Here is a 24913-nt window from a genome sequence, read left to right as displayed (position 1 = left end):
CTCTGTAGATACTAACATGGAAAGAATAAGTGGCTACTAACACTTCTTGTCTGTTAGAGGAAAACTGGTTTAAAAATATATATATATATATGATCTGGCAAGTCTCTGCAGGCTTTGATAATGCTGGAAAAGACATTGGAAGGTAGTCCACATTTACTGGAAAGCAATTTTTTAAACAATTTTTAGTGGCCAAATCAGCAGACAGATACTTATTTGGTGTTAACTCTAAAAGCAAAAGATAGAGGTCTGAATTTGAAAGTATCATCCTGAAAGGGCTTCGTACAACTCTTAATCCAGTGAACTAAACCAACAAAATTTCTAGGGAGGGCATTTTAGAAGCAGGGTCAAAATTAATTAGTGTTACTATTTTTCTTTGAAGGGTTATAATTCCTTTAGATTCATGAAGTGTAAAATGAAAAATTTGGGATGAAAATAAACAGATGTTTTCATGTAAGTTGTCATGTGGAGTTGCATGTCCCTAGTTTTGGGCCTGTGGAACCCAGGCAGCATAAGCAAAGGTGCCTATTGGGAAGGACTTGAAATCTATAAACTTTTCACTTCAAGAATGGGTTAAAGAGTATATTCAGTTTATGTAAGGGTAGCACATTAGTTATCTTAATGCCATTCATAATATACTGAAAATATTTGAAACATCTTTTGCGAAGACGTGTTACAGCAGCAGGTTTGGTGTTGAAATGGGAAGAGCATAAGGGAGGTTGGATATCCTACAAAGATCTGCAGATTGACCATGAAGATACCTCAACAGGGGTCCCAAAGCCTTAAGTTGATCAGACCTATGGAGATTGATATGTAAACCAGAAGGTCAATTTAGTATTTTGTAATAAGTGGAGTCTAGTGACTGGAATGCTTGAGAATTTTGTCCTGGGCATTTTTTCCCCCTCTCTGGAAAAACAAGGGAAACTGAATTAGTCATTGGGAGGTTATTTGTTGAGCATAAGATTTGGGTAAAATAAGGTAGATGTCTTGCGATTAGCCTGTAGGCTAACATTCCTCCCAAAAGAGAGTCCTTTCACTGTCTAGGTCCCAGTTGCTCACACCCTCTAGATTCTGTCTCATTTCCCTGGACAGTGCTAGATACACTATCTATTCTGCTTCTCTCATTAATTCTGATTCTTTCTGTGATTCTCCCCACTATCTTCGTACTTAGGAATTGATAGGCCTTTTTTCTTAGATTTCCTAATACTGCTGCCTATGCCACAATCCAGTGTAATTCTGGATTCATTCTAGGAAATGTTTCTGTGTAATTAAGTTGACATTATGTACATATGAGGTAATCCTTTGCTTTCGCTTTTGTTAGTTAAAACTGCAGAATTCGAGGGATGTTGCCTGCAGTTGGTATTGCCAGATATGCTATGGCTTGGTGCTTAAGTGTCACAATGGTATAATATTGAGGAGTCTTAAGACTTCATCTTCATGAAAGATAATATATTTTGAAAATGACAGTTTGCTCCAGGCAAACTTCTGTTGGTACAGGTGAAGGTTACATTCCTAGGGCCATCAACACATAATTTGCAGTGTTGCAGTCATTTTATAATGAATGGAGCTAGGAGCGTAGTTCATAGTTCTGCGTCTAACTAATATAACCTTAGGCAAATCTCTTAATTTATCTGTATCTCAGTTAATTCTTCTGTAAAGAAACTGTTAGAACAGGTATTTCAAATCTTGGACAGCCTCCAGTTCTGTTGCAAATAAGTATCCTGGTCATATTTCTAATTGGATATGAAAAAGAATTTATCCGGCTTTAGGATTCACAAGGTCAGAGGGAATAATAAGATCATGTATTAACTTTCACAACAGTCTCCAGAGTCATAGTAGTTGAAAACAAATGTTCATTTCATTTTCATATTTTGTCTCAAAATGGCAAAACAGTTGCATGGCCTCCACTTTAGGCTTGTGAGTTGGGTTTAGATACACTTTTGATATTTGCTTTGCATTGGGACCAAGCTAATGGGAGCACCTCCAATTGGGGACATGACTATTTTCATGACAGGGGAAAGAGGGAGCAAGGTCACAATCACAGAGTCACATTTGAAGCTTCTGCTCAGATTCATTTTGCCCATGCACACATCATTGTGTCCACTCATATTCTGTTTCCAAAAGCAAGTCATTAGACCAAGCCTGACATAAATGGGGCAGGGGAATAGACTCTCACCTGGGCAGGGATGAAGTCGACAAAGTATATTCAAACAATAATACAATCTACCAGAGATGTATAAACTCATAGAGGTGTTCTCTGTTACTATATTTCGGAGAAAATGAAAGGAGATGAAATTGTAATAATTTATCTCTGCTACTGTAACAGAGCTAACTTCCTTTTAAAAACTTGAGATTAATTTTTAGTGACAGTCTGGAGGTGGTTTGGTGGCTGTCAAATGAAGTATATGGTAGACAAGTAGAAAAGTCTGCCTCAGAATATGGTCCCCAGTTCTCTTTCAAAATTCATTTAGAATTCTAAAATCATCAGGTAATTTAATATAGGGAAATTTAATTTAATCATACTAAGACAGCTTTATGTAAGCATCTGGGAAAAATAATAAATTAAGTGGCCTAGAATTAGGAAAGTGAACTAAGACCCAGGGTTTTCATCAGGCTCTTCACAGAGATATAATTATATATCTCGAAAAATTACATGTCTAATAAAATGCCTAAACATCTATCTCAAAACATGGTGAATTGGTTTCCATTGACTTCTCTTTAAGGTTTTCAGTAGCCTTGGTTTGGTAATGGCTTGACTGCTTAATAGTGATTACAAGAAGACCTTTTAAGATGAAAAAGATTGAATGTCATGCCTACGGAAGTGTAAGTGTTTTGTGGGGGCTGAAACCAAAGCCTTCTATATTTAGGAGTAGTCATACTGGGTGTGAAAGGGCAATAAAATGATTTTTTTTTTTAAATGCCTAAGATGATGCTTGGGGCATTGGTGTAGAGTTCTATGAATGAAAAACACATCTGATTAGTCATTTTGTAGAAGAAAGTTTAAAGGTATTCTATTTTGCTTTGATCAAAGAAAAATATTTAAGGTGGCTGAATTATTTCTCCCATCTCAGCCTCTGAAGTAGCTGGGACTACAGGTGTGCACCACCATGTCTGGCTAGTTTTTGTGGTGTTTTGGTTGAGATGGGGTTCCATCGTGTTGCCCAGGCTGGTCTGAAACTCCTGGGCTCAAGCAGTCTACCTGCCTCAGCCTCCCAAAGTGCTGGGATTACAGGTGCAAACCACTGCACCATCCAGCTGAATTATTTACATAAATATCACAAATGCTGCACAATAACACCATTGCTCAGGATGCGTTTTGTATTTATTCAATCTAAAGTATTGAACACCTGCTCTTTACTAAATACTGTGCTAAGTACTGAATATGAATAAAAAAAGAATTAGCGTAACAAACTCATCAAGTCCAAGTGTTATTTGATTCTTACTCTTGGCCTCTCAAGTGTAGATGTTTCTCAGATACCTATTCTTGGCCTTTCTTCTCCTGTACTTAGAAATTTTCATTATCATAAAGATGATTCGCATTCGCAGATATCTAGAGTAAGCAGTACTCAGTTATTCCCTGAGCTTCATTCCCAGATTCCACATGGGTCTTCAGCATGTTTTGCCAGCATCCCATTTTCTCTCATAGACTTGTTCTTCTTTTCTGCCCTGTTTCTGTTGAAAGCAATCATCATTACTCCCTCCCCACCTTTTTTTAGACGGAGTCTGGCTCTGACACCTAGGCTGGAGTGCAGTGGCACAATCTTGGCTCACTGCAACCTCCGCCTCCCAAGTTCAAGGAATTCTCGTGCCTCAGCCTCCCAAGTAGCTGGGATTACAGGCACGTGCCAAAACTCCCAGCTAATTTTTGTATTTTTAATAGAGACGGGGTTTCACCATGTTGGCCAGGCTGTTCTCAAACTCCTGATCTCAAGGGATCCGCCCACCTTGGCCTCCCAAAGTGCTGGGATTACAGGCATGAGTCATCACATACAGTCCCATGATATGTCTTAAGCTTTTCCTCTTATCTCCTTTCCATTGCCATGACTGAGTTTAGAGGCTCATTCTGTCTTTCTAAAACTATTGTGATAGGTACATAACTAATTTTCTTCCTTTGGCCTCTATCTTTTGCAGTTCTTCTTATTTGCAGCATTGAGCATGTAACCTTCCCATAAATAAAGCCCAGACCCTGGCATCAGGTCCTACTTTTCCAATATTATTGCTCAATCGTTTTCATGTATCCTGTTTACAAGCTTACCCTCCCCCCTTCCCCCCAATACCTTCCTTAAACTTTATTTTGTGTTTTTATATGGAAACATAGAATGAAGTTTTTCTTTCCCATCTCTAAATTCTTTGAGGTCTAATTTAAAGGACCTCAATTCTAGGAAGCCTTCAATGACCTCATTTCTTAAAGTGACCTTTGTTTGCCCTGAATATTCTTTCTCTGCATCTCGAGATGCTTTTCACTCTCTCCTTTTCATCACACTTACTGAAACTGTAAAGCCATTGAGGGGATGATTTATATTTATTGTAGCTTTAAATTCTGTCACCGTTATGTCCCCTCTACTTAGCACAATGCTATAAAAATATCAAGAGTCCATTATGTAATAAGCCAACTAAATAAACTCATTTATTCATGCCTAAAAATATATAGGTAGTAGTTGTATAAAGTTCTTTCTTCTGCTTCAGAGCTCATTCCATAAGAGGGGTTGTACTTTGGACTTACTATAGGTTTGTGTCTTATCCATTTACAATATTCTAATAATAGCTTTAGAAGTTGGGGGATGGTGGGGAACCTAAGTTAAAAAAAAAAGTAATTTATACTGATTAAATTTTTTAAAGTCAGACTGGGTATTGAAAGAATAATGGCATATATAGACAGGAGCAAGATACATGAGAACTTGTTGATTGATCTAAGATGGAGTTAACTGCGACTTTCAGACTATTGCATAAAACATTTAAGCATTGGACCAGGAGTGTGTGGGGTAACCTGTTTTATTTCATTTCCATGGGAGCAGTACTTAGCTGGTTGCTTCTCTTATTTCTCCACTGGGGTGTTGGAATGGAAGTTTGGCTGCCTTTGAAGTAATAATCGAGCCCTGGCAGCTCCAAGGAAGCAAAACCAAAGAATATTATAACAAGAGGCTGTAGAAAAACTTCAGATGAAATTAAGACTCTGATGACATAAATGATCTTAAGAGGTAGAATAAGAATTGGCAAGACAATCATTCATTCTGTGGAAGGATACTGAATAAGAGGCACAGCTACAAATAGAGGGAGACTATAAATCCAACCTCAGAATGAAAGGAAGGAATGAGTTTATAAAGTGTAGAAGACAAAAATTAATTCAAGATGGATTAAAGACTTAAATGTTAGACCTAAAACCATAAAAACCCTAGAAGAAAACCTAGGCAATACCATTCAGGACATAGGCATGGGCAAGGACCTCATGACTAAAACACCAAAAGCAATGGCAACAAAAGCCAAAATAGACAAATGGGATCTAATTAAACTAAAGAGCTTCTGCACAGCAAAAGAAACCACCATCAGAGTGAACAGGCAACCTACAGAATGGGAGAACATTTTTGCAATCTACCCATCTGACAAAGGGCTAATATCCAGAATCTACAAAGAACTTAAACAAATTACAAGAAAAAATCAAACAACCCCAGCAAAAAGTGTGTGAAGGATATGAACAGACACTTCTCAAAAAAAGACATTTATGCAGCCAATAGACACATTAAAAAATGCTCATCATCACTCGCCATCAGAGAAATGCAAATCAAAACCACAATGAGATACCATCTCACACCAGTTAGAATGACAATCATTAAAAAGTCAGGAAACAACAGGTGCTGGAGAGGATGTGGAGAAACAGGAACACTTTTACACTGTTGGTGGGGGTGCAAACTAGTTCAACCATTGTGGAAGACAGTGTGGCGATTTCTCAAAGATCTAGAGCTAGAAATACCATTTGACCCAGCCATCCCATTACTGGGTATATACCCAAAGGATTATAAATCATGCTTCTATAAAGACACATGCACACATATGTTTACGGCGGCACTATTCACAATAGCAAAGACTTGGAACCAACCCAAATGTCCATCAATGATAGACTGGATTAAGAAAATGTGGCACATATACATCACGGAATACTATGCAGCCATAAAAAAGGATGAGTTCATGTCCTTTGTAGGGGCATGGATGAAGCTGGAAACCATCATTCTCAGCAAACTATCCCAAGGACAGAAAATCAGACACCACATGTTTTCACTCATAGGTGGGAACTGAACAATGAGATCACTTGGACACATGGTGGAGAACATCACACACCAGGGCCTGTCATGGGGTTGAGGGAGTGGGGAGGGATAGCATTAGGAGGAATACCTAATGTAAATGACGAGTTAATGGGTGCAGCACACCAACATAGCACATGTATACATATGTAACAAACCTACACGTTGTGCACACGTTCCCTAGAACTTAAAGTATAATAATAATAAAAAAAAAGTGTAGAAGAATTTGGTTACTATTAAAATTTTTAGCTGAACCTATATATATAGTTAATGGTATTAACTATTATGCACATTTTGAAAATGCAGGCCAACAAAAACTTACAGTAAACATTGCACTTCCCAGTGAGATATCTGAAACAGTTCTCTTTAAATTCAGGCAGAAGACAACAGTCTCCCTATTACCACTACTATTCAGTATTCTGAAGTTCTATCTAATAAAAAAAATTAATCGAAAAAATGAAATAAGATTAAAACAAAAGGAAAAAACAAAACTGGCAAGAGCATCTATGGTGTAAATGATTATTAGGGCTAAAGCACATTTTTAAAGTTGCAGAATATAAGATAAATAGCAATTAAACTATAGCAATTAAAGGTATTTAGAAATAAATCTAACACAAGGCAATACGTTTTTTTCCTAGAAATTTTATAAAATCTCTTGAAGGAAGTAAACATTGGAGAGATACAATCTTTATAGGTAAAAAGACTCAATATTGTAAAGATATGGTCTTCCCCAAATTAATACTGTTTCAGGCAAAACACAGTGTTCTGTCCTTTTAGGGGGTAGAGGTGGGGAGTAAAACATGGCAAGCTTATCCTATGATTAATTTGGAAAAGATAATGGGTCCAAAATCGCCAAGATAATTTTTAAGAACAACATGTAGGGTCACTTATCCTACCAAATATATATTGCTTTAGACAGTAGTAATAATTAGTGGGAATCAGTACAAGGAGAGACAAATGGGACAGGGGAATAGGGTAGCATGGAAACTGACCTATATAGTAAATAGAATTTGGAAGATAACAGCATTCCAATGGAGCTATGATGAACTGTTAAATAAATGGTGTGGAGACAATTGACCCATTCCATAGAAAAAGACAGTTAGAATCCTACTTTACTCCAAACACAAAAATCAGTTCCAGATGGATTAATAACAACCTAAATGTGAAAAGCAAACGTTACAATTTAGAAGAAAATACAGGAATCTACCCTGATGATACTGGAGTAGGATGGATTTCTTCAAACAGAAAAAGCACAAATGAATAAGAAAAAGGTGAAAGGCAGATGTATTAGTTTCCTATTGCTGATGTAACAGATTACTGTAAACTTAGTAGCTTAAGATGACAGATATTTACAGTCTTGCAGTTCCACAAGTCAGAAGTCTGAAATTGGTCTTATTGTGGTAAAATTAAGGTGTTGGCAGTCATTTCATCTGGGAAGCTCTAGGGGAGAACCCATTTCCTTACCTTTTCTAGCTTCTAGAGGCCACCAGCATTCCTTAACTCATGACCTTCTTTCATCTTCAAAGTGCATCACTCCAGTCTCTGCTCTTTATCTGCTCTCTATCTCTGACCCTCCTACCTTCCTTTTACAAGGACCCTGGTGGCTACATTGGGCTTACCAGAGTAATCCAGATGATTGTACCCATCTCAAGGTCCTTAATTAATAATATCTGTAAAGTGCCTCTTTACCATGTCAGGTAACATATTCACCACATTCACAGGTTCTAAAAATTAGGATGTGAACATTTGTGGGGTAGGGAGAGGAGGCAGGCATTAATTATTCAGACTGCCACAGCAAGCCACAAAATATATTAGCAGTTTGTATAACCTGCAAAGGTTTAGTGTACTGAATATGAGAAGAGCTCTTAGCTGGGTGCGGTAGCTCACACCTGTAATTCCAGTGCTTTAGGAGGCTGACCTAGGAGGACTGCTTGAATCCAGAAGAGCCTGGACATTGCTGGTCCCTGTCTCTACAAACAATAAATAAAATAATTAGAAGAGCTTTTTCAAACCAATTCAGAAAAATCCACTTCAAAAACCAACAGAGGATATAAATAGGCAGTTTATAGAAGAGGGAAAAATGGCTCAGGACATCCAAAGGATGTTAACCCTCACTAGCTATCAAGGAAATACAAATCAAAACAATTATGAATAACATTAGCTTACTCTAGCTACAGGCATTTTAAAATCTGAAAATACTAAGGTTTGTCTTAGTTGCAGGGAAGTAACATTATTCATATACAGCTAGTGGAAGAAGTGTTAATTACAATGGTGGGGGAATAAGGATGTCTGTTGCAGTTATGATGGATGAAACAATCACACATTCCTATAAGGGAATGAAATATAGTAGTTACAATGAATTGGAGAGCTACATGTATGAAGAGTCAAATTTCAAACACAGTAGGCAAGGAAAGCAGGCTACTAAAGACGTTACAGTAGAATACATTTTCTGTAAATGTTAAAAGCAAAAGATGCATAACCATTAATAGAAATAGAAAAACATGAGCTGAAAAGATTTACAACTTGAGCATAGTGGTCACCTCTCGGGGAGGTGGGAGTTTAAATTCATCTGTATTTGCTATGTTTTATTTATTTTAAACATTTGATACAAATATAGTAAAATTAAAATGTAATACTTCTGGGTTTTAGGTACATGGTCATCTATGTTGTTCTTTTTAAAAGGAATCATAATTTTTTTAAAAGAGGAAAACAAACACCAGTAAGAAAGGTAAATCCGTATTGAAACTGACTTTCTAAACCAAATGAGAGAGGCTCTATGAGAAGGATTATAGTTTACTGGTGAAGAGTTTGGTTTGAGTGTCTTAGAGACCTTCTTGGTTCAAGTCCTGACTCTACCATTAATAACTGTTAGATGAGTGACCCTTGGCATGTTTCTGACCACTCATTCTGTGAGGCCAGCATCATTCTAATACCAAAACCTGACAGAAACACATGGAGAAACAAAACTTCAGACCCATATGCCTGATGAACAAAGATGCAGAAATCCTCAACAAAGTACTAGCAAACTGAATCCAGCAGGACATCAAAAAGTTAATCCACCACAATCAAGTAGGCCTTATTCCTGGGATGTAAAGTTGGTTCAATATATACAAATCAATAAATGTGATTTATTACATAAACAGGACTAAAAACAGAACCCACATAATTATCTCAATAGATGCAGAAAAGGCTTTCAATAAAATTCAACATCCCTTCATGATAAAAACCCTCAACAAACTAGGCAATGAAGGAACATATCTCAAAATAATAAGAGACATATATGACAAGCCCATTGCCAGCATCATACCGAATGAGTAAAAGCTGGAAGCATTCCCTTGAAAACTGGAACAGGAGAAGGATACCCACTCTTACCTCTGCTGTTCAACATAGTACTGGAAGTCCTAGCCAGAACAAGCCCACAAGAGGAAGAAGTAAAAGGCATCCAAATAGGAAAAGAGGGAGTCAAGCTATCTCTCTTCACAAATGATATGATTCTATACTTAGAGAACCCCATAGTCTCTGCCCATAGGGTCCTAGATTTGATCATTAACTTCAGTAATATTTCAGGATACAAAATCAGTGTAGAAAAGTCAGTAACATTTTTATACACCAGTAACATCCAAGCTGAGAGCCAAATCAAGAATGCAATTCCATTCACAATAGACACAAAGAATAAAATATCTAGGTATACAGCTCACCAGGGAGGTGAAAGATCTCTACAATGAAAATTATAGGACACTGCTGAAAGAACTTAGAGACAACACAAAGGGAAACACTCCATGCTCATAGATAGGAAGAATCAATGTCATTAAAATGGCCATACTGCCCAAAGCTATTTACAGATTCAATACTGTTCCTACCAGAGTACCCACATTTTTTCACAGAATTAGGAAAAAGCTATTCTAAAATTCACATGGAACCAAAAATGAGCCCAAATAGCCAAGGCAACCCTAAGCAAAAAAAAAAAAAAAAAAAAAACAAAGCTGGAGGCATCGTGCCACCTGATTTCAAACTATATTACAAGGTTACAGTAAGCAAAATAGCATGATACTGGTACAAAAACAGACACACAGGCCAATGGAAAATGTTAGAGAACTCAGAAATAAAGCCTCACACCTACAAAAATTTGATCTTTGACAGAGTTGACAAGAATAAACAGTAGGGAAAGGATTCCCTATTCAGTAAATGGTGCTGGAATAATTGGCTAGCCATATGCATAATATTGAAACTGAACCCTTTGCTTTCACCATATGCAAAAAACAACTCAAGAGGGATTAAAGACTTAAATGTAAAACCTAAAACTGTAGAAAACCCTAGAAGAAAACCTAGGAAATATCATTCTGGACATGGGCCCTGGCAAAGATTCTATGAGGAAGCCTCCAAAAGGAATTACAACAAAAACAAAAATTGACAAATGGGACCTAATTAAACTAAAGTGCTTCTGCACAGCAAAATAAACTATCAACAGAGTAAACAATCAGCAGAATGGGAGAAGATATTCACAAACTGTGCATTCAACAAAGGTCTAATATCCAGAATCTATAAGGAACAAATCAACAAGCAAAAAACAACCCCATTAAAAAGTGGCCTAAATGACATGAACAGACACTTCTCAAAAGAAGATATGCATATTGCCAACAAGCATATGAAAAAATGCTCAACATCCCTAATCAGTAGAGAGATACAAATCAAATACACAGTGAGATACCATCTCATACAAGTCCAAATGGCTGTTATTAAAAAGTCAGCAAATAACAGATGCAAGTGAGATTGTGGAGAAAAGGGAATGTTTACACTGGTTGTGGGAATGTGCATTAGTTCATCCGTTGTGACAAGCAGTTTGGAGATTTGTCAAAGAACACAGAATTACCAGTTGACCCCGCAATTCCATTACTGGGTATATACTCAAAGGAATATAAATCATTCTATCATAAAGACACATGCACATGTATATTCAGGGCAGCACTATTCACAGTAGCAAAGACATGGAATCCACCTAGGTGCCCCTCAGTGTTGGACTGGATAAAGAAAATGTGGTACATAGCCACCATGGAATACCACGCAGCCATAACAAAAGCAGAATCTCATGTTCTTTGCAGCAACATGGATGCAGCTGGAGGCCATTATCTGAAGCGTATTAACACAAGAACAGAAAAACAAGTATGTCGTGTTTTCACTTACTAGTGGAAGATAAACATTAAATACACATGGACACTATGAAGGGAACAGTAAACACCAGGGCCTGCTTGAGCAGAGAGGGTGGGAGGAGGATGAGGATCGAAATACTACCTTTTGGGTACTGTGCTCATTACCTGGGTGATGAAATAATCTATGCACGAAACCCATGTGACATGCAATTTATCTATGCAACAACCCTGCACAGATACCCCAGAACAGAAAATAAAAGTTGGTAGAAAAAAAAAAAATGAGAAAATACAGTTCTACAATCCCTAAACTGAATGTATTTTGGGATTTGTAGTTTTTCAAATTTAAACAGTAATACGATTCATGAATGGCCTATAAGGAATCACAGCCAGCAGGGTTCTGGACTGCACCCCTAATTAAACGTTTCTATGCCTATAATGAAAGTTATGCACAGCTACACAAATCGGGTAATATTATACATAGACTTCAATTTATTCAGGTAGAGTTTTGTTGACTAGGAAAAAAATTTTGATTTTAAAGCTTTTTGGATTTCAGAACAGTGAATAAGGGGTTGTGCATATATATCTATGGATAGATACAGATATAGGTATATAACTTAGAACAATAATCCCCAGCACATATTAAGTGCTATCTATGTTAGTTTCTACTGTTATTGTCACTTCAATTATTTAAATTATTATTTTAGTTGATGGGATGAGGAGAAACAATGAGTTTTGTCTTTTTTCATATTGAAATTTTCATTTATACAATGTGGTCGAGTGTTCTTTTTCTTTGACAACTACATCTTCCTTTTAGAAACTGTATCCTCTTTGCATGATTTAGACTTAATCCGGCAGGAATGTCCTGTTAACTGCTGACATCTAAGAAGAACCTTTAGCCACAAATGGTTGGCCAGCTTCTAAGTTAACGTGGACTAAGGCCAAGACATTTGTAGAGCTCAAACTGTAATCAATTTTTTTTTTTTTTTTTTATGGTTGGAAAGTTCGGATTACTGTGTCATCTTCAGTTTTAAAGATTTATTAATAGTTGATCTCTCTTCCTATTTTCATGTTAGGGAAATGTATCAGAAAAATGTGATTTTAAAATATTAATAGTTCTTCAATACCATTTATTTCCAAAAGATTATTAACCAACCCCCATCATCCTGCCCAGGTTAGCATTGTGTTGACTTTCCTAATCTTCCTAACCTTTAAATACATTTATAATTCAAGTATACTTATAAATTAAATATTTAAATTAAAATTTAAAGTAGAAAAAAATCAAAGCTTCAAAACAATAGATCTTCTCAAATGTAAAATTTGATAGTTGGATCACATAATGATACCCTTTTGTTGTTGTTTAGGAGAGGTGGGATATTTTTCCACATTGGTTTATTAGCTGTGTCTCTTCTTTGGTTAATGCTATTGACTTACCTTCTTTGCCCATTTGTCCAATAGGTTTCTTAGAGTACCCTTACTAATTTATATAAGCTGTTAAAATGTTTCAGATGTTTTCTGTCATCTTGTACAATTTTTTTCTTCAATATCCCTGCATCATTATTTTTAAAAACATAGAGGTTTACACATTTTTTGTTCCCTCCATCGAGCTTTTTATCTTTTCTTGAGATACACTTTTAGAGGTAGAATTGCTAGAATCGAGGGATTGAATTTAATGGCATTTCCGTGACAATACCAGCCTTTTGAAAAATATCTTTGTAGGCATTCTGCCAAAGGAAGAGGAAAAACGTACACAAGTCAGTTTTTCTTAGAATAATGCTTAGCATTTAAATTACTTTCTCATAATAGGCTTTTAGATTTCTTTCCCCCTCTGGGATATAAAATAGTTAACATCATGTACCAGTAAATGCCTTTGATGTAGGTGTCTGTTGCTCTTACCCCAGCAAGCTCTTCTCTGAGGAGAGTGCTGCTGATTGTTGACTTGGAGCACTGGCCAGGCTCCTTGCCATCTGCTCCTTCTCACTAATCAGTAACTCAGCAAGTAGATGTGTGTGAAAAGGGAAAGTGGAATACTTTCTAAAATCTTGAGGGTGAAGATGGTGAAAAAAGTCCACTAATATCGTCAGTGCTGTGGATTTTTATTGTCTGCTTACTTTCAGTTAATTTTATAAACTGTTGGGATGCTTCCAATTTATTTTGCAGATAGCAGAAGAGGTGCCTAACCTTGCTTGTGGCCACTCAGTAACTCAATGATTAGAGATGAGTTTTTATTCCTGGTGCAGTCAGTGGTGTCTACTGAGGGAAAATCAATGCTCCTAGGTAGCTTTTCTATCTTAGCTTATGGTCTCACTGCACACAGCAATTGTTACATTCTTTGCCAGTATCCTCCAACTCCTAAATCTGTACTGTCCAACACCATAGCACTAGCCACCTGTGGTTATTTAAATTAAATTTGATTCAGTCCCTTGGTCACACAAGCCACATGTGGCTAGTGGCTGCCATAGTGAAGAGTCCAGATACATAACATTTCTATCACTGCAGGAACTTCTTCTGGAAGATGCTTTAAACTTTCCTTGATCAGCAGACAGTGTTGGCCACATAATGTAAAGAGAAATTTATTCACACATTTCCTGATTTTAAATGCAAATTTCTTGGCATCCTTTTTCTATCTTTCCTTTTATTTCAGAGGTAGAGTTCATCCTTTCCAAAGTGATCTTTTTCCTCATGAACTGATGGGAAGCAATGGATTGTACCTCTCCCTCCTTCCCTGGAACATCCTTTTTGCCTTGCAGTATTCAGCTTCTCTCTATTTTACAAAGCATGCTCATAGGCCACTACCCCGTTTCCCTACTGCTCTCCACCAAATTTTTCTAATAGTCTGTACACCTATTATAGCCTATACAGTTTCTCATCACTTACTCTTCAGCCCTTGCAACCTAGATTTTAACTTAATTTCTGACATTGTGCTGAAACAGCACTCATAGGGTTACCAGCTGGCTTCTGATTGTCAAACCCAGATAGCCTTATCTCAGTCACCTTCTTCCTCGACATGGAAATAATTTCATGCCATGGGGCAAGTCTTCCTTATAATTCTCTTCCTCCTTCACTTCTACAGTGGAAAGGGGTTCTGTTTTGGCTGTCTTCTCCTGATTCATTTGTTTAGTCACTTCCACCTCCCATGTTTCATCATCGCCCACCTATGTATGTCAGTGCAGTTCTAGTTTCCTTGCATTTCCATTTTCTTATCCATGGCTCTAGTTATTTCCCAGAACTCAAGATCAAAAGGTCCAGTATATGCTGGACATCTCTGTTAAGATCATCCTGCCTCTATCTCAACATTAAGACATCTGGGCATGCTTTCCTCCTGGTTTCTTTATATATGACAAGTTATACCAGCATGTCCTAAGCCATGACTTTTCACATTTTTCCTCACTTACTGATTCCATTTGTTTGCCTTAGCTAGCATGTCTGTGTTATCACTGTGATATTAATAGTCTTCCTGGCCATCCCTTACTCCTAACCTTCCCCCTAACCCGTTTTAGATCTGGGTCTATTTTTCTCTGACCTCATATATTCCACCAGTACTGGTGCCGTTACTTCCATTCTATTCTTCACTCATGCTGTTGTTAGATTTCCTGAAGGCCATTAAAAAATGCATATACACAATGCAAACATGTGTAATAATTACCAACTTAAAATTAATAATACCAATTTAAAATAAATATTCCCATGGTTCAAAAGTCAAAATATACCAAAAGGCACTTAGTGAAAAACTTTGCTCCCACTTGTGTCCTTTATCTTCTCTTATGCAGTTTTCCAAACAGGTAGCCATGGTTACCGGTTTATTTTTTAGAAAAATTTTAATGTGTGTACAAGCGCATATATATGTATGTGCACAGAAATTTTCCTTTTCTGCAAATGGTAGTATATGAAATATGCTTTTCATACTATCTTTTGTGTTTATTTCTAAAGAATATATCTTGGTGATCTTTCATAAAGAGCTCCTTATTTTTTTACAGCTGTATAAGATTCTTCTGTGTATGTACCATAATTTATGTAACCAGTCCTCTCTTGATGGGCATTTAAATCATTCCCCACCCTTCACTGTTCCAAACACTGCTGCAAAGAAAAACTCTTTGATAAGTCATTCTTCTCTTATGCAAGTATAAGCAGGTCCCTTGTGAGGATCACTGTGAGAGCCTGTTATTTTCTGCCTGTTCATTTACTGTTCTTTGACCCTCCACTGCCCCTGCTGCTAGTGCTTTGCTTCTTATGCACCGAGTTGCAGTTGCTTCAGCCCACTCATAGTCCTTAGTTCAGAAGCCTTCAAGGACTGTCCATTGGGAATAGATCTGTCTGTGTCCTGTCAGTGTGGGAGGAGAAGCAAGCAGTGCAATTCACCATAACAAACTGTGGGAGCACTTGCCGCTGTTTCCTGTTGGGCTGACTTGCCGTCCCCCCAACATGTTCCATGTGTTTCTGTTGCCTTGCTTTGCACAGAGTGTTTTCCCTCCGTTCACCATCTTCTTTCCAGATCCACTGCATCCTTTGAAACTGAGCTCACAAGCCACCACATCCATGAAGCTTGATTCCCGCTCCCTTCTGCTAAAAATAATATAGCTTTCTACTGAGGACTCTAACACAGCATATCTTTTTCTGCGCTGGATTACAATATCTGTGCAGTTCTAATTTAGCTACTCGTTAGTAATCCCCAGACACAAGGATAGATGGTGCCTTGTTTTGTCATCCCCCCAAAAGTCTCTTAACATGGTGTCTTACATACACTAATGAATGAAAAAGCAATATTCAGTCTATTCTTGTCTGACATGATGGGTTCAAGAAATACTTTTAATGCAGAAATCACCACCATTCTTGTGCATTTCAGCTATTTTTTTAAATTAAAAATGCCTTTATTCTTCCTCCTAGGAATATTTTGAAGAGCTTACCGTCACAAAGTCTTACGTTCCTAGTGACTGCTCCTGTGACCTCCTTGAAATGAGGGTGCCATTCCATTCCATATTTATTCTGTTGCCAGCTAAAAGCACTGGCAGGACTAATTATGGTCCATATTACAGTACCACAAGACCTTAATCTGTGATTTGGAATCATGGGTCTCTTTATTATAGCTGTTTTTATTATGAGATTGATTGCATTTCTGATAACTTGAATTTTAATTTACAAAAAAGTGAATAAAAATTATTAATAAAATCTAATCTTTCCAGTGCAGTTTTGACTATAGCAACCTTAGCGAGTAAAGCAGTAACTCCATACATTTAAGAATACAGTGGATCCAGGGTACCCTATGTTCAGACTGGGATGTCACTGAGATATGGCCACTCCTATGGTGACGACTTCTTTCTCTGCTAATAGGTTTTTGAAGAACCCTCCATCAGCCTTTTTGCTCTGGAGCATTGTGAGGGAAGAGAGTTACATCTAGAAGAGGCTGTGAACTCTGTTCTGAACAAGGACCTGCACTTCTACACCCAGTCTGTGTGGGTAAAAAGTGGACTGTAAGTATGGGAGAAAGGCTTGGTCTGGTTCAGTCACTGTTTTAAGGCAGAGTTGCACAGTTGCAAACCAAGTCCACTGTGTAGTAGTATGCATTCAAGCGGTCTTGAGGAAGAGCCTTTTGGGAGAGAAGGGCTACCATAAGGTCACAGCATGTATCGTAGAGTAGGTCAATCAGATGACTTTACCCAGTTGAACTGACTTTCTTTTCAGAAGAAATTTCAATATCCCAGCAACTTTGGTTAAGACAGTTTCCTGCTTAAGGCAAGTGACTGCTGGCGAGACGAAGTGCGGTGTTGTTTTTTAATAGCTGTGTATTCTAGAGCAGTTCCCTCCAGAGTACTCACTTGCCTGAGGACTACACAGGTAGGCCTAGCCTGCCTACCAGTGTTGTTGTTCATTTAGGTTATCAGTCAGTCCGGGTAGACCCAGGGGCCTGTGCTTTTACAAATTATAAAGCTGCCTTTAAGAAAAAATTTAAAATTATGATAGAAATATTAGATATGAATGTGAACATTTAGGACAGAAATGGTGAGAAGTCTGCAAGTGAGGGGCCTTGAAGTTGAAGCTCTATTTGCTTCCTGGAAAATCTGCCTCTGAAGCCATTTCTGAAGAGTCTGGCATATAAACCAGTCCCTGCTCCTGCACTGTTAGTGTTCTGGTAGCAAAAGTCAACTAAAAAAACACACATAGTTTTTTTTTTTTTTTTTTTTTTTTGAGGCAGTCTCGCTCTGTTGCCCAGGCTGGAGTGCAGTGGCGCAATCTCGGCTCACTGCAAACTCCACCTCCCGGGTTCATGCCATTCTCCTGCCTCAGCCTCCCGAGTAGCTGGGACTACAGGCGCCCGCCACCTCGCCCGGCTAGTTTTTGTATTTTTAGTAGAGACGGGGTTTCACGGTGTTAGCCAGGATGGTCTCGATCTCCTGACCTCGTGATCCACCCACCTCGGCCTCCCAAAGTGCTGGGATTACAGGCTTGAGCCACCGCGCCCAGCCCACACATAGCTCTTGACGGTTAATTAAAAAGTGGCTTTAAAAGTTTGTCTATGACTTTGAAATTATGTGATAATCAACTTTGCTGGTTTAAAGAGAAAGCCAATAATATAGGTGGAGTTGAAAATTTAGCAAACTATTACAATAAGTGGTTTTATATTATATACATGTATAATAGCTTCAATTTTCTTCTGTAAAACATTTTAAATGGTTTGATGTTTATTCAAACAAATAGATTTATTCTATCTAAGCATAAGATTCCAATATGTTATTTGACAATTAACTGAATTTTACATCCCTGTGAGATAGGTCTTTCACAACATTCTAATTCATTTCCTTTACATTTCTGAGTGAAATTGATATTTGACTCACTTCTGAAAATTTCTCACTTCATTTTTTTCTGGAACACTGGTGCCATTTTATCTTGACATTCTTATTTCTTCTCTTTGGCTTGTTAACCACCTACTCTCACTATTCCAAATTCTCTTTAAAAAGAATTTGAACATGGAGTAAGGAACAGGAAAGGCTGCCTAAGGATTTTCCTAGGTTACAGAACACTACTTAATGTACAGCCAGCTTCCCTTAGTGGCAAGTTAGGTTTGTTTTGTTTTAATCCCCATGCTATGCCACATCTTTGATCTGTAATGATGTCAGCCATGCTTAAATGCACCATCCCACACAGTTTTCCAACTGTAGAATTCATTTAAATCAATATATAATTAGGTACATTTTCCTAAAATCTTACCTAGATTTTATAACTGAAACTTCCCTGCCTGTTTAAAGAATCTGTAGGGGGAGAGGTGGCCAAGCCTGTCTGTGGTCATGCTGACCTGCCTCTGCACCAGTCTGATTAGATTTCTGTAGGAAGGAGGGGTCGGGAATGGGCTATCCATTTCGTTCATCTCTCCAGAATTTGGCCAGGTCTGATCTTGGTTGTGGGGAGCAAGGAGGACTTTTATTAGTGGTGGTCAGGTTAAGTCAGTCATCCCTACCCAAGCTTTCATAGCTATAATACATCAAGCTTTCCTCAGCTCTTCCCTTCTCCCCACAACTTACGCACAAGTTGATACCTTTTCCTGCATTACGTGAAGCACAAGTCCTTAAGGAATATTGCACTTTGTAAGTTTTAGAAGTTTTTCTCTGGAAGATCGAGGGGCTGAAGTTGCTGCCATAGCAGCACAAGCAACCCTCTGTAGCCTGCATCTTAAGCCCTGGATGACCCTGTTCCTGGGCTCTGGTCCATCTGATAAGCAGGCTGCCTTGCCTGTTACTGGTGCTCTTTGCCTCATCCACAAGGCTTTACATCCCTTGGTGCAAGCCAGGACAAACCCTGCCATGATTCCAGGTTCTTTAGCAAAATAAAGCAAGGCAGCCATCTCATCTTCCACACACTTTCTTAAAGCACTGTGTACACTGACCTTGAGGCCTGCTGAGAATTTCAGGTCCTGTTAGTGACTCCGGCACATTCTCTTTAGTCATCAAGCTTAGTAATCACCTAAAGTGGTGCTCGGAAGACTTTTTCTGTATAGAGCCAGATAGTCTTTTCATTTGTGGGTCATTTGTCTGTGTCATAACTACTGAAGTTGCTATGGTAGTGCAAGAGCAGCCGTAACCAATCCTTAAAGCAGTGGGCATGACTGTGTTCCACTAAATCAGTCTTGAAACTCCAGACTCCAGTGTACTTTTACACACTTTAATGCCGCCAGAGTTGAAGGCAAGGGTCTGGGGGAGGATTCTCAAAGGAGCTGGGCCTTGAAGAAAGAGGGTGATGGGGAACTTCTGTGAACAATTCTAAGTAGTCTTGATGGCTTTGGGGAAGCTGTGGAGGGAGGAGTGGGGGAAGATATGTCTGGAGACTTCACTGGAGCCACACCTAGAGGCCCTGAAGGACACGCGATGTGACTCTAGAGCAGGAGTGTGTTTTTCTGCTGGTTAGGAGGTTATGGTCTGCCTTTGAATGTTAAAATGCTATGACAATGTTATCAAAGGAATATAGGATTTCAGAGTTGGAGGAAACCTTGCATTCATGTTGGAAGAAAGGAAACCAGCATTGTAACTGGAACCCAAATCTTCTGAGTCTAGGCCAGTGGGCTTTCTCCTACGCCTCCCTGATTTTTGTTAGGAAAAAATGTGCAGTTTTAAAAATCTGCAAACCTAGAAGTTTATGAACCCTAGAAGGCAAAGTGCAGATACTTTTGATGAGGGATTGCTTTGTTTTGAAGTAAACTACTATTTTCTTTCTTGTTCTCATAGATGGATAGCTTATGAAGGATCCAATTTCTTGGGAAGACAAATCCTACTCAGGCCTAATGAGATCCCAAACTGGACAGCATTCAGCAGATGGAAGACAATTGGGTCCCTCCGTCCTATGAAGCAGGTAAGGAGAAAAGAACTGTAAGATTCTAAATAGCTTGCTTTTGTGGTAGAAATGTCATAAACCACCACATCTGAAATAATGATCATTTAATTTAGTTTGCCATTTACATAGTAGGGGGAGTGAATTAGGATGCAGATATCTTGTACATTTTAACCAATTTGTAAGACTATCTACAGTCAACATTGGATTTCAGTTTTCAGTCCAAAGTCTCATTGGCCATGTTCACTTTTCATGGAAAACTAAGATATTATAAGTTCTGTGGCAAACCTTGGTAACAGGAATGAACTTTGATACTGTACTAGTTTTAATTTCTAAGCATTTGGATATTCCCCTCCCTACTTATATAATACTCAGGAGGGATCCTGGCAATTTAATTAAAATAAGTATTTATTGTACACCTACTGCTTGTCAGTCTTCTGTTCAAAAGCTTCCCACTGCACTTAGAATACAATCTACCCCCTACCCCACCTTACTCCTCCAACCTCATCTCTCACATGGCTGTGTCACAGGCATCTCAGTACAGAGTGCTTTCCCACTAAGACTTTTAACATGGGCTGCACCCTCTGTGTAGTGTTCTTCCCTCATTCTTTGACTAGTCATCCCTGTAAATTCTACTTAAGTGTCAGGTCCTCAAGAATGCCTCCCCCACCTTCCCTCCCAATCTACATTAGATCATAAAGGCCCTGGGGGTTCTTTTTCTATAAAAACACTGTATGCCGTTTACAACCCTAGCATGATAGTTGGATTGGGGTCTCTCCCACTCTGCAGAAAACCCTGTGAAGTCAAGGACTTTGCATGTTTTGGTCATGGTTCTACCCCTAGTGCCTGAAACAATGTCTGGAATATTGTAGGAGCTGAGGAACTATTTGTTTAATGAAGGAATGAATGTATCAGTGGATGGACCAATGATATTATGCAAAGTATAGTGGAAAATATAAAGATAGATGTGATTTCTGCCATTATTATTAAAGCTTACATTTTTGTTGGGTAAAACATGTCCAACTCAAAACATAAAATGCAAAACAATGCATAATTATCCAAAAGCCACAGGCAGTCCCTGGTTCAGAGAAAGGAAGTATCAACATGTGTAGGAGTAGGAGGGAGGTTTCATGGAAGGTGGAAAACCCAAGTGCAACTGTCAGGGGTGTGACGGCCCGTGGATATGGTATTAGTACCTCTCTCTAATCTCTTTAGAACACTATATTGCTTGATTCCAACAATAGTCCTTTGAGGTAGGAATTATTATCCCCATTTTCTAGTTGGAATAATAAGGCTCTGAGAGAATAAGGCTCCAACTGGAAAATAGGGATAATGATTCCTACCTGTGACAACAGAAGCACATTGACGAAAGTCATCCAAGTGTCAGAACCAGGATTTGAACCCAAATCTATGCTTTAAAATCTGTGTTCTGAAGCAACCACACTCTACTTTCCGTCAGCCTAAGATGAGCACTTAGAGAGTACCACCTATTTCAGGCACTGAGCTGAATACAGCCAAGTGGGTCTAAATGCTGAGGCTCTGATGTTCTGACCTGACACTTATGTCACCCTAACTTAAGCGTTAAATAAATGGTAACTAATAAAATATTAACCTAATTTATCTTCTCTCACCCTCTTCACATGCACACGTGCACACACACCATGCTTATCCCACCGCTCATGAGTTCTGTTGGTTCGAATCCTGGCTCTGTCATTTGTAAGCAGTGCAGCTTGGTGAGTCACTTCATTTCTTGGCACCTCAGGTTTCTCACTGGTGAAGCAATGATCACATTGCTTACATCTCATTGCTGTGACGGTTGAGTAAGATAATGTATATGAACAGTCTGATATGGCTCTGGCTCATATTACTATGGTCATACACTTATTTTGAAAGTGTGTTTTTCTATTGTTCACAATGTCCCTTGAGATGCTCTTTTGAGGGATCCTGAAACATTAGTGGCTTTCCTGGCAGAGTGTGTGGTACAGGATCTCATGACCTTTACATCTTGCTTATCCCCCACTCCTATCGTGTGGAACAGGGAGTAAGCCCACTGAAAAGCCATCGGAAAAAGCAAAGTAGAGATAGGAATTCAGTTTAGCTTTTACTAACTACATCATAATGCTGACCCTCTGTTAGAGATTTTAGTAGCTAAGTTCAACACTGAAAATATGTTCCTCATTTTTTAATGGTGGTTCCTTGTTGGGGAAGGATGCCCCTGCCTATTGCTCAGGATTCTCTGGTAAAGGACAGAACAGCCACCTCTACTTTTACAAGGAAGTTTTTTTTTTTTTTTTTTTAACAAGAATAGTATGCTATTTTCTTTCATTATGCTTTAGGAGCTACCTGATTCCTCTTCTGATTAAACATTTAATTTCAAAATAATATTTTAATAGATTATTTTTCCTTTTGTTTATTTAGGTCACAGTTTTGAAATACAACAAAGGAATTCTGAGTTTCTAAAATAGTAGTGTGTGGGTCACATTTAAATTTGTGGTAAGGTTGCTGGCACTGCTTTAGTTCATATTCTTGTTTAGAAATTCAGGACTAATTAAAATGTGATCCTCTTTGAGGCTGGGAATTAGGAAGTCACTAAGGTACTTATAATGTATATCAGTGTTTTTAAGTATAATTACAGAGGAGTCAGACTACAAATGTGTAATAAGGGTAATTAGTACCTTGCTTGAGTTAACTGATTAAAACTGTGATGTTTGGTCCTAAAGTAATTGGAACTCTGTCATCTGTGAAGGTCACGCCTGTTTTCTCATATGTACAAGGTAATGAAAATGTAATAAAGATATACTGAAGCCTCAAAAATTAATAATTGCAGTGGGAGATCAGGCTGAATTATAGACATTTAACTACACTACTGTTGCATTGTTAATGTTGGAAGTAGGGATTTGAAACATTTAAAACATTTTGCCAAGTAGAGATCTTGTTCACCTGCTTTAAATGGCCAGATAATTTGCTCTTCTATTGGCTTAAGTGCTGAGAATGTGTATTTCCTTAGGAAGGCTTCATTACCAAAATTCAGTTGGCTTCATGTTGATCTATCAAGTTTCAAAAATAGTAGACTGTTCATTGGTGCTCTTACCATATGACCTATTGCATTTACCTAAGCACTTATGTTTCTTAGCATGAAAGTGCTCTCAAGTAAGAGACCATTTGTTATTACTAAGCCAGGGTCCTAACTGGGATGGTAATGAGATGAACCAACTGTGGGGATGTTGGGTGTCATGTATCTTATTACATTAAGGCTGGAGGCCTAAGTCATAGGGCTGAAATAACGGTTTCTGTTGTGCTTCGATTATGTGCCCTGCCTTTCATTGTCTTACATGGCCACCTTTGGAATTCGTCTCTTATTCCCTGTGCCTAAGAGCAACTAGTGCATTTCAACATAGGTAGGTCTGAGAGCATCCTAGTTAAGAGGAACCTGGCTTCTTCATATCTGTGTTCACCTTATTTGTAAAACTAGGGTCATAATTGTACTTTCTTAATAGGTTTTTGTGGTTATTCTGACAAGTAACATAATGGCACAGAATGCATTTAGCATGCTGCTTACACATACTACATGTTCAATAAATATTAGCTATTCACCTTAGAGGCAAGTCCCAGGTTTAATATTTTAAAACTTTTTGTATGTATCTTAAAACTTCCAGGCCAAGGGGACGAAGTCCTTTGTTACACAATTTTTGAGTACCTCAGTATAGTCATTAAACATACATGGTCTCTACTTTTGAAGAAATAAAGGTCTTGTGTAAACAAATAATCACAGCTACTAGGGCTCAGCTATCTGGGTTTTTCAAGACATCCCAGGGCCAACTTAATGGCATTTAGTCATAGCTCCACAGTATGTCTGATTGTCTTTCTGAAGTTGTTACAAAATCCTTGTAGGTAATACCTTACCCTTATTCTAACTTGCCTACCTCCCTCAGGACAGCTGGGACACACTAGTTATTGAATGAAACTCATCAAGTCCCTAATCTTTACCACTCCACACCTCGCCACATGGAATTCTAGTGAAAGAAACTTTTACTTTATGCTGTTCAAAAGGGCCCTTTTCACAAAGTGTAATAGAGACTGTACAATTTAAGCTTTGTGCTCCATAGCCTATGGATTTACCATATTTATTTATGCAGATTTACTAAAGGGAATAAGAGAGAGTGAAACTGATATAACTAAAATAGTTACCTCTCACTTTCCCTCCCAACTTTCCTCCCCTGGAATTATTCACTTCCAGATTCAAAAGTTTATTTCTAAATGGCTGTTTCTCCTGTCATAGCCTGCAGTGTACATCAGAATAAAGAACCGTGCCCAGGATGAATATCTGACAGTCACTGGAAATCTAGCAGACACCAGGGCAACATCTGTGTGCATCTCTCCCTATAGTGGAAAGGATACTCAGATCTGGCACTACTGCCGAGGACTCTTTAAATCCAAGGTAAGCAATCCCACTGATACAGTACACCACTTTCTGGCCTCAGTTTTTTGTTTTGAAAACTAGAATCTTGTCAAATCAACTGGCATGATAAAACAGTGCATTTCTTAGAAACAGGTGTTGATTATAAAAATACTGCCATATATTACTAAAACATTTATATAAAATTGACTTAACTTTTTGATCTAGAAAATCCAGTTTCAATTTTTAAGTAAACACAAAGGTTA

The 24913-nt window shown here is 38.2% G+C and overlaps 1 protein-coding gene across 1 annotated transcript in view; it reads left to right on the top strand.

The window, feature by feature from the left end:
• Positions 1 to 24913, top strand: part of CRYBG3 (crystallin beta-gamma domain containing 3) — a 125229-nt gene that overhangs the window by 96874 nt on the left and 3442 nt on the right. The window contains exons 18-20 of the mRNA XM_033211535.1: positions 16766 to 16905; positions 20149 to 20272; positions 24531 to 24689. Of these exons, the coding sequence (XP_033067426.1) occupies positions 16766 to 16905; positions 20149 to 20272; positions 24531 to 24689 (423 nt within the window). The remainder of the gene's footprint in view (positions 1 to 16765; positions 16906 to 20148; positions 20273 to 24530; positions 24690 to 24913) is intronic.

The sequence above is a fragment of the Trachypithecus francoisi genome, unplaced genomic scaffold, assembly GCF_009764315.1.
Source record: "Trachypithecus francoisi isolate TF-2019V2 unplaced genomic scaffold, Tfra_2.0 Lachesis_group0, whole genome shotgun sequence".
Lineage (NCBI taxonomy): Eukaryota > Metazoa > Chordata > Mammalia > Primates > Cercopithecidae > Trachypithecus > Trachypithecus francoisi.
The sequence above is the reverse complement of the archived record's forward strand: the minus strand, read 5'-3'. Positions and strand labels throughout refer to the sequence as shown.